Raw genomic sequence first — 13420 nt, forward strand, 5'->3', positions numbered from 1 at the left:
TATTTGAGTTTTGTAAGAATATATTAGGTATTAGTTTTCTAACATAAACCCATTAGTACTAAAGAGATGTACTGAGCAAGATAAAACAGCAAAACAGCAAACTTCACTGGAAATGACCCTCATTTACAGTGTGAGTGAGTGCTTAGGCTTTAAACCTAAAAAGCTAATGTATATAGAAAAAGAAACTCATTCCAGCGGTTTTGGTAACTAGCTGACTTTCTGACACTGAATCTGTTATCATCAGATCAAGTGTTTACTATGTGTAATATATGTTAACCTGTTTTCCATGTACTGAGACAACATACTCTATACAACAGAAAACATGCACAAAAATAGGTATGATACCGACACATTGCAAAATGCAAGTTCTAGATGTGTAGTTTCTGACTCTCAGTATGGAGCTTTTGTTATTGGAGTCACATACACTTGTATTTGACGCAATACACTGTCCTGCCAATGGTTTTACAGTATTCCACTGATCCACAGGAAGCAGTAACACATCAATGCATGCAGCCATGTGCCAGCAAAGGCAGGGAAGAAGAAGAAGACGACTGCAAGCAAATAAACATGGATGTCAACAATGCTGCATTTGGCTTTACAAACACGCATCTTGGTGAGCAACACTGAATGTAAACATAACGTTTGTTTGTTGACAAGAAAACTCCAAGGAGCACCTTTAAAGAGGTCAGCAGCATTATTAAAAGGAATAGTTTGACTTTCTTCTCAAGAGTAAGATGATGTGTGTATACTTAAAAATTACATAAAGCCTAGAAACACATGTATGGGACTGTTTCTTAGCCAGGTGCAGTGACTTCCTGCAGTCTCGGCTGTTTGCCAGTCTTGTTGCTTCTGTATACATAACATACAAAGACACGTATAGTCTAACAAGCATCTAACCAAACGTTTACCTTTTTCTCATCAATTTTCACCCCTGCTGCAGAGATTCCCTCTAGACACTTGGAGATAATGGGCAGCACCTTCTTCTCAATGTCTGAAAACTGGCAGTAGCCCTCCGCCATTCGCCGAATCCTCCGCTCATCCATGTCCTGCATTTTCTGTCCGACACACAACAACCTGCTTAAATATCATATACTATTCACACTGTCTGTTTATTATTGTATATTCAGTTGCATATGAAAACACTGGAGGAGGGTTGTATTTAGAAAACAATATAAGGGTGTGTTCGGTTTTAAGCAAGTGTGTGGGCTCTGCCCAGTTGTACTGCATTGTGAATGTGTGTGTTTATATGTCTTTGTCTCACATTGAAGATCTGCGGTATCTCTGAGTAGTAGAAGAAGTTTTGTTCCTTGTTGTATTTCTGGAGCTGTGCTGCATAGTCGCTCCTGCACTCCTCCGCTGTGTGTGTGCGGGAATGGGCATGCTGCTTGGCCTTCAGAGTGAAAAGATAGGTGGAACGATGGAAGAGAAAGGGAGGGGAAGATGAAAGGATGCGGGAAGGGGGAGAAATGAAGAGATGCAAAACAAAATGCAAAGTGGGAGAAATGCAGGAACAGATGTAGGGAGGAAGTGGAGGGAGGGATGGGAGACACGAGGAGGCGAAAGCAGCCACAGAGGGAGACAGACAAGGACAGTTCAAGGATTATGACTGAAAATATCTTAAAAACCAAAGGTGAAAAAAAACAGTGCTCAGTTGTTGTTGAAGGTAACGCGTGTGTATTTACTTTCTCGGCATCGAGTCTGGTGGCATTGAGGTCGTTCTCTATTTTCTCTGCTTGTTGTGTGGCTTTTTCAGCCTCCGCCCACTCCTTGGCAAAGCGCTTCTTAGTCTACAAGGCATGCACACACACACACACACACACACACACACACACACACACACACACACACACACACACACACACACACACACACACACACACACACACACTTTAATGAGTAGAGCTTTAGAAGAATTAACTTAATTATCAATTATGTAAGTCACGTAATTCAATCCCACTAGGTACTAAAAATGCAAAGGGACTGTCCACCAAATAATGCACATTACGTTAAAGGGTCAGTTAACACAAATTACAAACAATAGACAGATTTACTCATTTACCTCTGGTGGTATTCGGTAATGCAGATAGATTTAATTTAATTTTAATTTGGCCAGGGTTTGAGATGCGAGACATTTCTTCTGCCAGCCCCAGAAAAATGGAGGTGAATGGAATTAGGTTAGTGGTGTTTAAAGCATTAAAACATTAGAAGCATTTATGATTACAGATTACTAGAAAGTTAATGACTGCATTATTGTCTATTATCCATAGACCTTGCTGTGAACAGTTTATTTACTGTTTACACAGAAAGACAGAAAAGATGTTGCTGTTCAAGTCTTTTCAGTAGCACAAACCAGATTTCATTCCTCTCTTTGGACTGCAGAGGAGACAGAAATGTCAGATATTTCTAAACCTGAGAAAATAAAACTAAAGTGTTAAGACTTGAATTTATGGATCTGCAAATTTCTAATAATCTTCTTCAGTTATAGTTCATTTCACTCTTCACAGAAACAGCTGCTAGAAATGTCCTTCAGAGAAACCAAAAGATTATTACTTTTATAGAGTACATTTCCGAGCCTGTGCTTTTTCCCTTTTACTTGAGCAAAGAAGTTGAACCTGTACTTCTTCTTTTACCGCAGTATGTTTTAACACAAGTATCTGTATGTCTATTTGAGTAAAGAATGTGTACTGGTAGGATTGTATTTCCACTAATAATTAGTACTAAAATAAACAGTTCTTTGTCTGGAAACATTTCAAGAAATTGTTTTTATCTATCTGCATTACGAGATACCCCCTTTTTTTTTAATGAACAAACTTTAAATAACAATCATGTGATCCAAACTGTACAACTGTAAGCAACACGACTTACACTTTCTAGTTGCTTAAAGCTGCTCTCTAAATTCTGCTGGGCCTTCTTGGCATCAGATAGGTGCTGGGGAGAGAAGAGATTTAAGATACCACATCAATCTGCAATCTGCCAGCTACACCTATTGTCCCTTCTCTCTCTCTCTCTCTCTCCCTCCCTCATGTGTTCTCCCTCCATCTCTCACTGTTTTGCGTTCCTGTTTCAGATCCTGAAGGTATTTGGTGAGTTCAACACAAATGGCAGTGATCATGTTTTCGGCGATGAGCTCCCGTTGGCCGGCGTAATCGTTCAGCTCGTTCAGGATCTCCTGAAATGATGCGTGATTGCTGAATCTGCAGCAGGGAAGACAGACAGACAACAACCGTAACTAGGCAGGACAGGCCTGATGAGCTTTAGATTTCTCCATATGATGAAGCGATGTGCATTTGGCTCTAAAAAGTGATAGTGCAGTATGTATCTCAAGAGTTCGGAGGATGGTGTTTATTTGGATTTACATTATTTGGATTTTTCAGGACTTGAACGTCCACTCTTTGGGAGTCAACATGCCACTAAATCAAGTTTAGAATAACTGCCCTGCTCTCATTTTGGTTTGGGGAAGTTTATACACATGAAACTCCAGCCAAACTTGCATAAGATAGTGCTACATTTTCCAAACTTATTATTCATTCCTCATTCTCAAAATGATTTTCTGTTATACACAAAGCACTCACACAACTCACACTGAGTTTTAGCTACAGCTGATAAAACGTACAAGCTTAACTTTTAATTCCAGTTGTCACAATCCAAATTTGTCAGCTAGAAATTGCCTGTGAAATTGAAGACCTATTGTTTCACCGTATACTGTGATTTTGAGTGGTAAATCTTCCACTGTTATCATTCCTACTTTATATGTGCCCTGCAAGAATGGAACGCTTGACAGGCATAGCACCAGTAACTAAAGGAGTTTATTGAACAGTGAAATACAGTGGACAATATTTTGCACATTCTTGCGCAAACTGTTTAAATATTGTACATATTGTATTTTAGGACCTTTATAATATTTTTTCATATTATTGTCAATTTTCTTTTTTTCTATTCATGCTTCTTGACTTGCTTTCATCTTTTCTTGTACTATTTCTATTGTTATGATCCAATATATGAAAAGGTAAATTCCTTTTCCTGTATGTGAAAACCTACTCGGCAATAAACTCGACTCAGATTCTGATTCTGAATTTTATATGCAAAATTAAAGGGGGGCTGGAGGTAAAATAATGGAAACAGGACGTTTTATTGTTCTCTCACCTGCAGTCTTGCTCTTCCTTGCTCCCTCGTTTGGCATATTTCTTTGTTAGATTCCTGTAAGACAGTGGAAAGAGGCAGAGTGTCTTTCTATTACACACACATACATACATACATACATGCACAAGACACAAATACATTTATGTAAATATAAATGAACATTCAGAAACAAGGCTACAAAAACCGAAGGCACACCTGAGTTGCTTGGCGTAGCCCTGCTCTATCTCTGTCCGTTCCTTCACAAACTTTATGTATCGCTCCACCAGGTCGATCCCTGATTGCGTATGCTTGTCGATGTGATCATACTGGTCCTAAGAGAGGAACATAATAGAGCAACACATTTACATACATGTATATGCACACAAACACTGGAGGCATTGCTGCAGAAACAGCAAACCTCTAACACACAGCTGCCACATAACAGTCTAAATGTTTCTAGGTTGCACATTTTTCATGGTTTTGGCTCTGTACTCCGGCACTTTGGATTTTAAATGAAACAATGACGATGTTGAGGGTGGTTACATCAGTGTAGGACTTGAACCCATTTTTGTGCACAGTCCAAATTAAAGACAATGCAACGGTACATTGACCGTACACACACACACACACACACACACACACACACACACACAATGAGACCCACAAGATTTTTAAGGTCAAACTGTGTTACATTCTGGACAGTCTGTCACATGACCTCAGTGTTTCATCTACTGAAGACCAGACTGAAAGCGAAAAGCCTCCGAAACAAGAAGTGAAGCTGGCTGCAGTACAAGTCAGACAGAGAACAATTAAGGAACTATACTGTATGTGGCTTTTTCCACTTTGCTTGAGACGGTGCTGCACTATTACCTCAAGTACAACACTAGCAGTGGCTACTGTATGTGTACTGTTATTGCCAGTAACTTTAAATTTTTATCTTCATATTTAAATATTTATCTGTATTTATTTTGTACTTCTGCTGCTGTAACACCCAAATTATCTTATCTTATCTTATTTTAACATAACAAGTGTCTGCTGATGTCAGCACCTGGTTGATCAATCCATTAGTGGCCGACAGAAAATTATGACTATTCACGCTGTACACCCAGGACTGTATCCCCCGACATGGAAACAACTCTATTTGCAGATGATACCATCATAATCGGCCCGATTTAAAACAAAGATGAGACTTCATATGGGGTGGACGTCAACAATCTTGCAGAGTGGTGCACAGAAAACAACCTCCTGCTGCTCCGCAAAACCAAGGAGCAGCAGGAGGAGGATTGTTGATTTTAGGAAAAAGGAGGAAAAGACACACACCCCTGTTTACATCAGTGGAGCTGAGGTGAACAGTTTTAGATTCCTGGGAATCAACATCACAGAGAACCTAATCTCACACTGGTTAAGAATGCACAGAAACAACTGTATTTGTACATTATGTAGTTTCTGCCACTAAGGGGTCTCTAACATGAAAACAATAACAAAAGACGAAGTTTGATGACAGCATAAAGAATCATAGGATCACAGGAGGTTTCTACCGGGAGCAAAATTATCCGCAGAGGTCTCCTCCTCTCCAACACAAACCGACCCAGTGATTAAAACCGATAAAAACACTGAATAAAGTAGTTTCCCCTTAAAAATCTGTGTTTCTCCAACAGTGTTTGGCAGACAAAGAACATCCTGGAGGGCCTGCGAGCCGAACTGCTGCTAACGTAAACTGAGCTCGTTCCTCTGATAACTTAAGATCCAGATGTCTGATGACTAAAATCCTTCAACTGGTTAAAATATATAGTAAGCAACGACCAAGATCTAAAAACAACCACAACACTGGAACATGCGCAAAGATGATATGACGCCACTGACAGGCGACTGGTGAAACACACCGTTACCTGAATAAAATTATAGATCTCTGAATTTGAACATTCTTAGAAACATTTGGGATAAAACAACTCAACAAAATATATACCGGTAACATAGGCCTATATAGATTTTAATGTGGAAACGTTAGACATTATAACTTCAAGGAAACTTAACAAAGGATAATTCCTGTGCTGACTTCTTGTTAACTTTTACAGAGGAACGACAGAAAGCACCCTGACTGGAAACATCACAACCTGGCATGTGCACAGTCCAGGACGGGAGGACTTTGCAGTGGGTGATTAAAACCACCCAGAAGATCATCATCTACCCAGCACCAGGGATATTGGTGAGGTGCCGGTGCAGAGCCAGAAGGATACCAAAAGACAGCACCCACCCATCCACAGCCTGCTGACATCTGGGAAGAGGTACAGAAGCTTCCGCTGCCGTAACACCAGACTTAAAGACAGTTTCTTCCCTCAGGCTGTGAGAATGTTCAATTTATTCTCAACAAAACACTATTTTTCTGCTTTATGTTACTAAAAAGACTTTTTGTATATATTTTGTTTTATGAGCATAAAGGGAACTACAACCTGAATTTCAATAAACAACCCTGTGTTGTACATGACATTTTAAAAACCTTGTATCCTTGAAATGTATCCTTGTATTTTTCCAAAATGCCAAATATTGTCTAGTTCTACAGCTCCTCAAATGTGCGTATTTGTTGCTTTTCTTTGACTTCTGTGAAACACAACAGAATTTTGGGGGATTTTGACTGTTTGTCACACAAAATAGCATTTTGATGAGATCACCTTGTGTTCGCAGGGAAAGTGTGATGAGCATCTTTCTGATATTTTATTGACCTAAAAATGATATGCAGTGTATTTTTCATTTAACTGTGGTTTTCCAGTCTTTTTCTGCTTATTCTGTACATGTTCTTTATGTTGAAATTCATGTTTTTGTCTAACTTTCTATCTGTAAACTGTATTCAATATCCTGTCGATAAAGATGCATAAATTCTCTCTGCTTCCACCATATCTGATTTTCCTACACTACGGTGTGTGACAGAGAACAACGATGGCTGATAAAATATTTTTTAGAAAATAAACCAGAGATATACTGTAGGGCTGCAAGTAACAAATATTTTCATTACTGATTAATCTGCTCATTATTTTGATATTTAACATTTTTGCTTTAAAGTGACTTAAATGACTAATTCATCATTAAAGCGACTATAATTGTTTTTTATAATAAATTAAATGACAACAAGAAAACAACACTACAATGTAAAAGGGGTCGTTCCTGTGAATCTACAGAGAATTATCAGCTAAATCTGCAGCTTCTCTCTGCTTTATGGAGCTTTTTTTTTTATCAACTTTCAGCTCATTGTTTAGCTTTCCGGGCCACAACTTTACTGTTCTAGTTCCCTCTCACAGCTCTCATAGTTTCATTTTCAGCAGCAGGCGAATGTTTTCAGCAAAAAACGTTTGAATAACCCAGTGTGCACTACCTGCTGAGAACCAAACAACAGACTGGCTGGTTAACATAGTGGAGCATTTAACAGGTAAAGAGCAAGATGTTTCTCTCAGGAGACGGTAGAGACCAAAACTAGAGCTAAAAGGGTGAATATAGGACTTACATACATCTGGTGCACAGAAACATGAATCCAAATGAATGATAATGTTGCTCTTTAAGTGCTGGATGTGTAAATAAGCAAAAGTTTGCCTTATCAAATGAAAAGGTGCTGATACAATATGTCAATGTTGTGTTCACAATTTGTTTCTGCTGTCCATAAGTGATGACTAATTCATTGATAAATCGTTTCAACTCTACTGTGATTAATAATAAATATAAAAAATAATTTGCACTGTGTGAAATTGTGAAAACATGGCGGTTCAACATGGCGGACTCCATGGAAGGCGTAGATAAAAACTCCATCAAATGGCTCCCAGAGCAGAAGTTCACATCATAAAATGTCTTGATTCTTCCAACCAACAAAAACATAAATAGCTGGTGATTCATTTTCTGTTGATGGATCAGAAACAAGAATAACCCTCCACGTCACACACACACACACACACACACACACACACACACACACACACACACACACACACACACACACACAGTTCTCCCTTCTTTCAATTTCTCTTACACACAAAAAATACAAAGGTGTAACAGAGAATAAAAGCAAACTCTCCTTTCAACATTCCTCTCTCTCTCTCTTTACACACATCCTTGCCTTCAACACACACACACACACACACACACACACACACACACACACACACACACAGACACACAGACACACACACACACACACACACACACACACACACTTAAACCTGTTGGACAGGTAACATTTATCCTACTGGTTTGTATCGTAGTGTCAGGACATACAGTTAAGGTCTCACTGAAGACGAACGTCACCACAAAACCAAATGGTATGATTATATGATCACGTTCAGTCTGGACACACAAAGCAACAGGGTGGTTCTGTTGTTGTGTCCCTTGTGAAATACAAAGAAAGACTACACCTTTTGGTTGTTCGTGCATGTGTGTGTGTGTGTGTGTATAAAGGCTGCAGGGTCTTTTGGAGCCAGAGACATAGATATTGAGTCCTCAGAGGAGGGGGGAGCTAAATGGAGATCATACAGTAACACAGTTAGCAATGTCCTGGATACGAGAGAACTGGGAGGAGGCAGGGAAGGAAGAAGGAACAGGATTAGAAAATATAAGAGGAAGATGAAGTGAAATACACATTTGGCCAGTTAAAACCTGCAACAGGAAGGAGAGTGGAACGAGGCAAACAGATGTTGATGGGGATATTAAAGAGCTTATGAAGCACCTTTAAGATATATTACTGCATGCATTTACCACTCCTGTTGCTACGCCCCATTGCTTTACTGTAGTGCATTTGCATGTTTGTGTGAGAGGAGGAAATACTGATAGCGACACAGAAAGGGTTCAGGAATGAGATAATCATTAGCTCAGTGTGAACCTCCGCCCTGTGACTGACGGTCCCAGGGGCTTCTCCAAACCCTGGAACCAGTCGGACTAGTCCCACCCCTCACTGTGACGAAACACAGAAGCGTGTTTCCTGATCCAGGCTGATCTGAGAGCAGTTACACCTCAATCATAATGAAAGCTACAAAACAGGAATGAGTTACACCATCTATCCATACATCAGTCTTTAAGTTTGTGTAAAGCTCTTAGTAACTACTAGACTGTTTCAGCCATCAAAATGAAATCTGTAGTGTCTCAGCTAGTAAAGACTTTATTGGTTGCTAGGAAACGTGTAGAAAGTAATCAGCTGTGCAAACAGGAAGTTACTGTAGCATCACAATCTCAACCATAACTTTTTTTAACAGTTTTAGTGAGGAAGTGAATATTAGCCACCAACCCTTTGAAAATGTAGGTATCATTTTGTTTTATTTATATGCATTATAGAGAAATATAGTCTAACAAATGTGTTCATCATTTAGCAAAATGTCACTGATGTTTTGTGATTTGGGGTATAGTGTGTTATTGTTTATGAAATATAATTTAATATCTTCCCAGTTTACCTCAATATTAAACAGCATCTACCTATTCACCCATTACGTATTAGCACGCTAACGTTAGCTCTGTAAAGTTCTTAGTGACTACTGGCTAGTTGTCAAAAAGATTTAATAAATCTGGGTTTGCGGCATTAAAACTTACGAAATGGTTAGAAAAGAAACATACAATTAAGCAACTATTTTAATAATCTATCGAGCACAAATGCCAAACATTGACTGCTTCGTTCCAGCCTCTCAAATGTGAGAATTTCCTGCTTTTTGTCCAAAATGACAGTAAACTAATTATCTTCAGTTTTTGGATTGTTGATGAGACAAAACAAGCGTTACTAAGATGCCACCATTTCCTTGCATTCGCCACAGAGGGACCAAACAATTATGGAATGTTTTTATTAGTGTATAATGACCTGAATATAGGAATTGTTGTGTTTTTGTTACCTTAGAATAAGCCGTTTCTATCTATAGAGCCCATACACAGGTCACTTTTCAAGGAGTCCACAATGTTAAATCACCATGTTTCTGCAGTAGCCCGAATGGACAAACCAAACACTGGCTCTAGGGACTTTCGCTTTCTTTGTGAGTTTCACAGCCACTTTTAGTTTCTCCTACACACTTCACAGCCTGTTCTCATTCCCGGGTCATCAAATACAGGCGCGAGGGGTGTTCAGTCAGTTACAATCTGAAACTTCACCATTGGATGCCGCTAAATCCCACACACTGGTCCTTTAATCACAAAATAAATCAGGAAATGAATTCCTCATGAATTCAAAGTTTGCACTAGTTATGTTTGATGTAATGGAATAATCAAGCGATAGTTTCAGCTCTAGATACGATATGTTTTGGTTTTCCCACAATTAAGTCTGATTAAGCCACTTGTTTATCAGATCCCATCAAACCCACCCAAGCAGCAGCTGTTGAAGGATTTTGAATTTCAACTCTTTCTCAACAACAGCAGCATTAAACACAACAGCCTCACCCAGTCTGGGTTTAACAGTGGAATAATCTCAGAGGTATGTACTCAGACTTTGACCACAATCACAGCAGGATTTTCGGGAAATAAATCAGGTTTGCTATTCATCACGATCCATTAAACCAAAAATCATAAACAGTTCACGTCTGGATATTTAGTTTGAGCTAAAACACACACTGTACACACGGCATGCAAATCATCTTCCAAATCAGTCTGCGATAAAGTGGAGGTCTGAAATGATTGGCCTGTTAGTGACTAGTCGATTGTCAGAAGATTCACCGTTTTGACAATTGATTAAGAGTTTGTGGGGCAAAAAGGCCAAACTTTCTCTTATTTCAGCTTCTCAAATGTGAGGATTTCCTGCCTTTCTGTGTTGTGTGAGGTAGTAAACAGGATGTCATTGGGTTTTGGACTGCTGCTCGGACAAAAACAAGGAATGTGAAGACCTCATTTTTACTGATTTCTTACATTTTGTAGATTTTTGACAAAACAATTGATCAGTAAACTAATCAAAATAAATAATAATTGTTACTGGCGGACCTGGATCAGTTGCCACTCAAGTTCAGTCCCTTTACTTTAATACTCACTGACTCCACAGAGGGCACTGGTGTTGTGTGTGCGTGTGTGTGTGTGTGTGTGTGTGTGTAATGACTAATGGAGGTTGTCTGACCTGATGTCAGTCACTGTGATTCACAGCTGAGACACTGACCAGATGAAGTCATCAGTTAACAGAAATGAGCCATGATTTGGTGGACAGTCTGCCAGAAAACCTCAACGCTTCCTGAAGTGTTGTCACAAAGCAAAAAGCTTCAGGTTCAAGCATGAGAAGAAAAAGGTGGTGGAGTACACCTTTAGCTCACGGTAGATAAGGTCGCCAGAAAGAGTAATAAACCTCTTCCCCCTCTGCTTAAGATAAGGTATGCAGCTGGGGTTGCGAAATCCTCTGGCTGCACACTTTACAGAAAGACTCCTGCTGTTGTTTCAAGATTACTTAACCCAGGGCCTACCGTGGAAGGAAAACAAAAAGTCCCCTGTACATATTGTGTCGACGAAAACAATAAGCAGGACAGCCTACTCTTAAGGGATGTTATTTGGTAATGACTTCTCCTTAGAGGACTCCTCTTCTTCAGTGTCAGCTGTCAAACTTACCCAAAGATCCGTTCCCCAGTCCATGTCTGCAAAAAAGTTCAGATGGAGGAATCCTCTCGGTTGTTCTATGGCAAAGAAAGAAACAACCAGGTGGTGGTGGTGGTGGTGGTGGAGGAAGAGGAGGAATAGAAGATATAAAAACTCCTCTCGTTACAAAGATTCCACAAAACTTTGAGTCTCGAAAGTGGAGATGGCGGAGGAAATGTTTGGAGGAAGTCTACGCCTTCTCCCTGGCACGGACGCGGCTGTCTTGTTTCTTCCAGCCAGCGAGAGAAAAAAATATGTTCAGGCGCTTTTTCCTGAAACAAGTTTGGGTCCCAAAGAGAGAGAGAGAGAGAGAGAGAGAGAGAGAGAGAGAGAGAGAGAGAGAGGGAGGGGGGGGGACCGGGTGGGAAAACCTACCAGCGGCGTCTCTGTTTGTTTTATCTTAAAGAAGCAGCTGGAGGTTATTTTCCTCATAAACGCTCCTGAAAGCCGGAACCTTTAAGTAAACACATACAGTATTATTGTCTGGCATCACAACACTTCAGTTATAACGCTACACCTGAGGGAAAATAAACCGAAATAAATCATTAACTATACTGGACAAGTGTTGAATAAATCACCCATTTATTCCAGTTTTCAAGGACTGTGGTGGTTTTATTCATTCATGTTCAGTTACAGTACATTTACTCAAATACTCTTACAGGTGGTACAATTAGTAGTTTGGATCAATTTACTTTTACTCCACTTGACAATAGAAAACAAATTAAACTTCCTTTTTTTCTAAAATTTGCAATGTCACATTTTCTTCTTCCACATTTACATCTTTAATACATTTTAAACATTAAGCAATAAAATACCAGATTTACTAATAACTACTACTGCTGCTGCTACCAGTAATAATAAAGTTTATTTATATAAGATTTACCAAAACTAGAGTCTACCAAGCACTTTCCAAAAAATAATAAAATAAGAGACTAAACTAAATCTATTGGACATTAAGACGTGGCAATGTTGTCCCATTGGTCCTGGACAACAACTATTTGATGGATTGCCTTAAAATGTGTCAGATATTTATGGTCTCCAAAGGATGATTCTTAATTACTTGGAATTTTGTGAATCATGTCCATGTGATTCAAAAAAGCACTTTTTTATTCCAATTTATTGCACACCCATAGTTATTTAGCAACATTCACATTGAGGTTTTATAAAAAAAGCACATCTATCTATCTTATAAAATATGAGGCAGTGCAACTTCCCAAAATTATATAAAACAGTTAAAATGATCTCCACTTCCACTTCCACTTTCCACTTTCAATAATGCATAAATAATAATGTAACACTGCCAGTGGACATTCTGCATAATGACTAATTTCATGTTTGCTACCTTATATATATTTTGTTAAAAATACCTCGGTTCTGAATAGCTTTGACAAGTAAATAACCTGAATACTTCTTTCGCCACAGCTGATCCCTGGCCTGTTTGTACCTGTCCTGTATTAACATTACACATAGTCACAGAGCAGCAGACTTTCTTTTCCAGAAAACAAATTCCTGGTGACCTTTAAGAAACCCAGAAAATAATTCCACAACAGACAACTGTCTTTTTGTAAAAGCTCAAGTGAAATATGATATCACAGCTTTTTGTTCGTTGTTATGTTGTTGTTGTTTTTTTTACTGCTGTCACATGCTAATGGTTTCAAACACTGGGAATACTTTAGTAAGTAATATATCCAGGTCAGATCCAGTAGTATGTCCTCTTCTTTATCCAGTAACACTCCATGTT

The 13420-nt window shown here is 39.0% G+C and overlaps 1 protein-coding gene across 2 annotated transcripts in view; it reads right to left on the bottom strand.

Annotated features, from left to right (window-relative positions):
• Positions 1 to 11976, bottom strand: part of trip10b (thyroid hormone receptor interactor 10b) — a 22482-nt gene extending 10506 nt beyond the window's left edge. For both annotated transcript variants that reach the window (XM_051386629.1, XM_051386628.1), the window contains exons 1-8: positions 11653 to 11976; positions 4336 to 4451; positions 4144 to 4197; positions 3047 to 3194; positions 2866 to 2928; positions 1683 to 1787; positions 1262 to 1390; positions 909 to 1055 (exon numbers count right to left, since the gene is read on the bottom strand). In XM_051386629.1, the coding sequence (XP_051242589.1) occupies positions 909 to 1055; positions 1262 to 1390; positions 1683 to 1787; positions 2866 to 2928; positions 3047 to 3194; positions 4144 to 4197; positions 4336 to 4451; positions 11653 to 11676 (786 nt within the window). In that variant the 5' untranslated portion in view covers positions 11677 to 11976. The remainder of the gene's footprint in view (positions 1 to 908; positions 1056 to 1261; positions 1391 to 1682; positions 1788 to 2865; positions 2929 to 3046; positions 3195 to 4143; positions 4198 to 4335; positions 4452 to 11652) is intronic.
• Between the last annotated feature and the right edge of the window lie 1444 nt (positions 11977 to 13420).

Source organism: Dicentrarchus labrax, unplaced genomic scaffold (genome assembly GCF_905237075.1).
Source record: "Dicentrarchus labrax unplaced genomic scaffold, dlabrax2021, whole genome shotgun sequence".
NCBI lineage: Eukaryota > Metazoa > Chordata > Actinopteri > Moronidae > Dicentrarchus > Dicentrarchus labrax.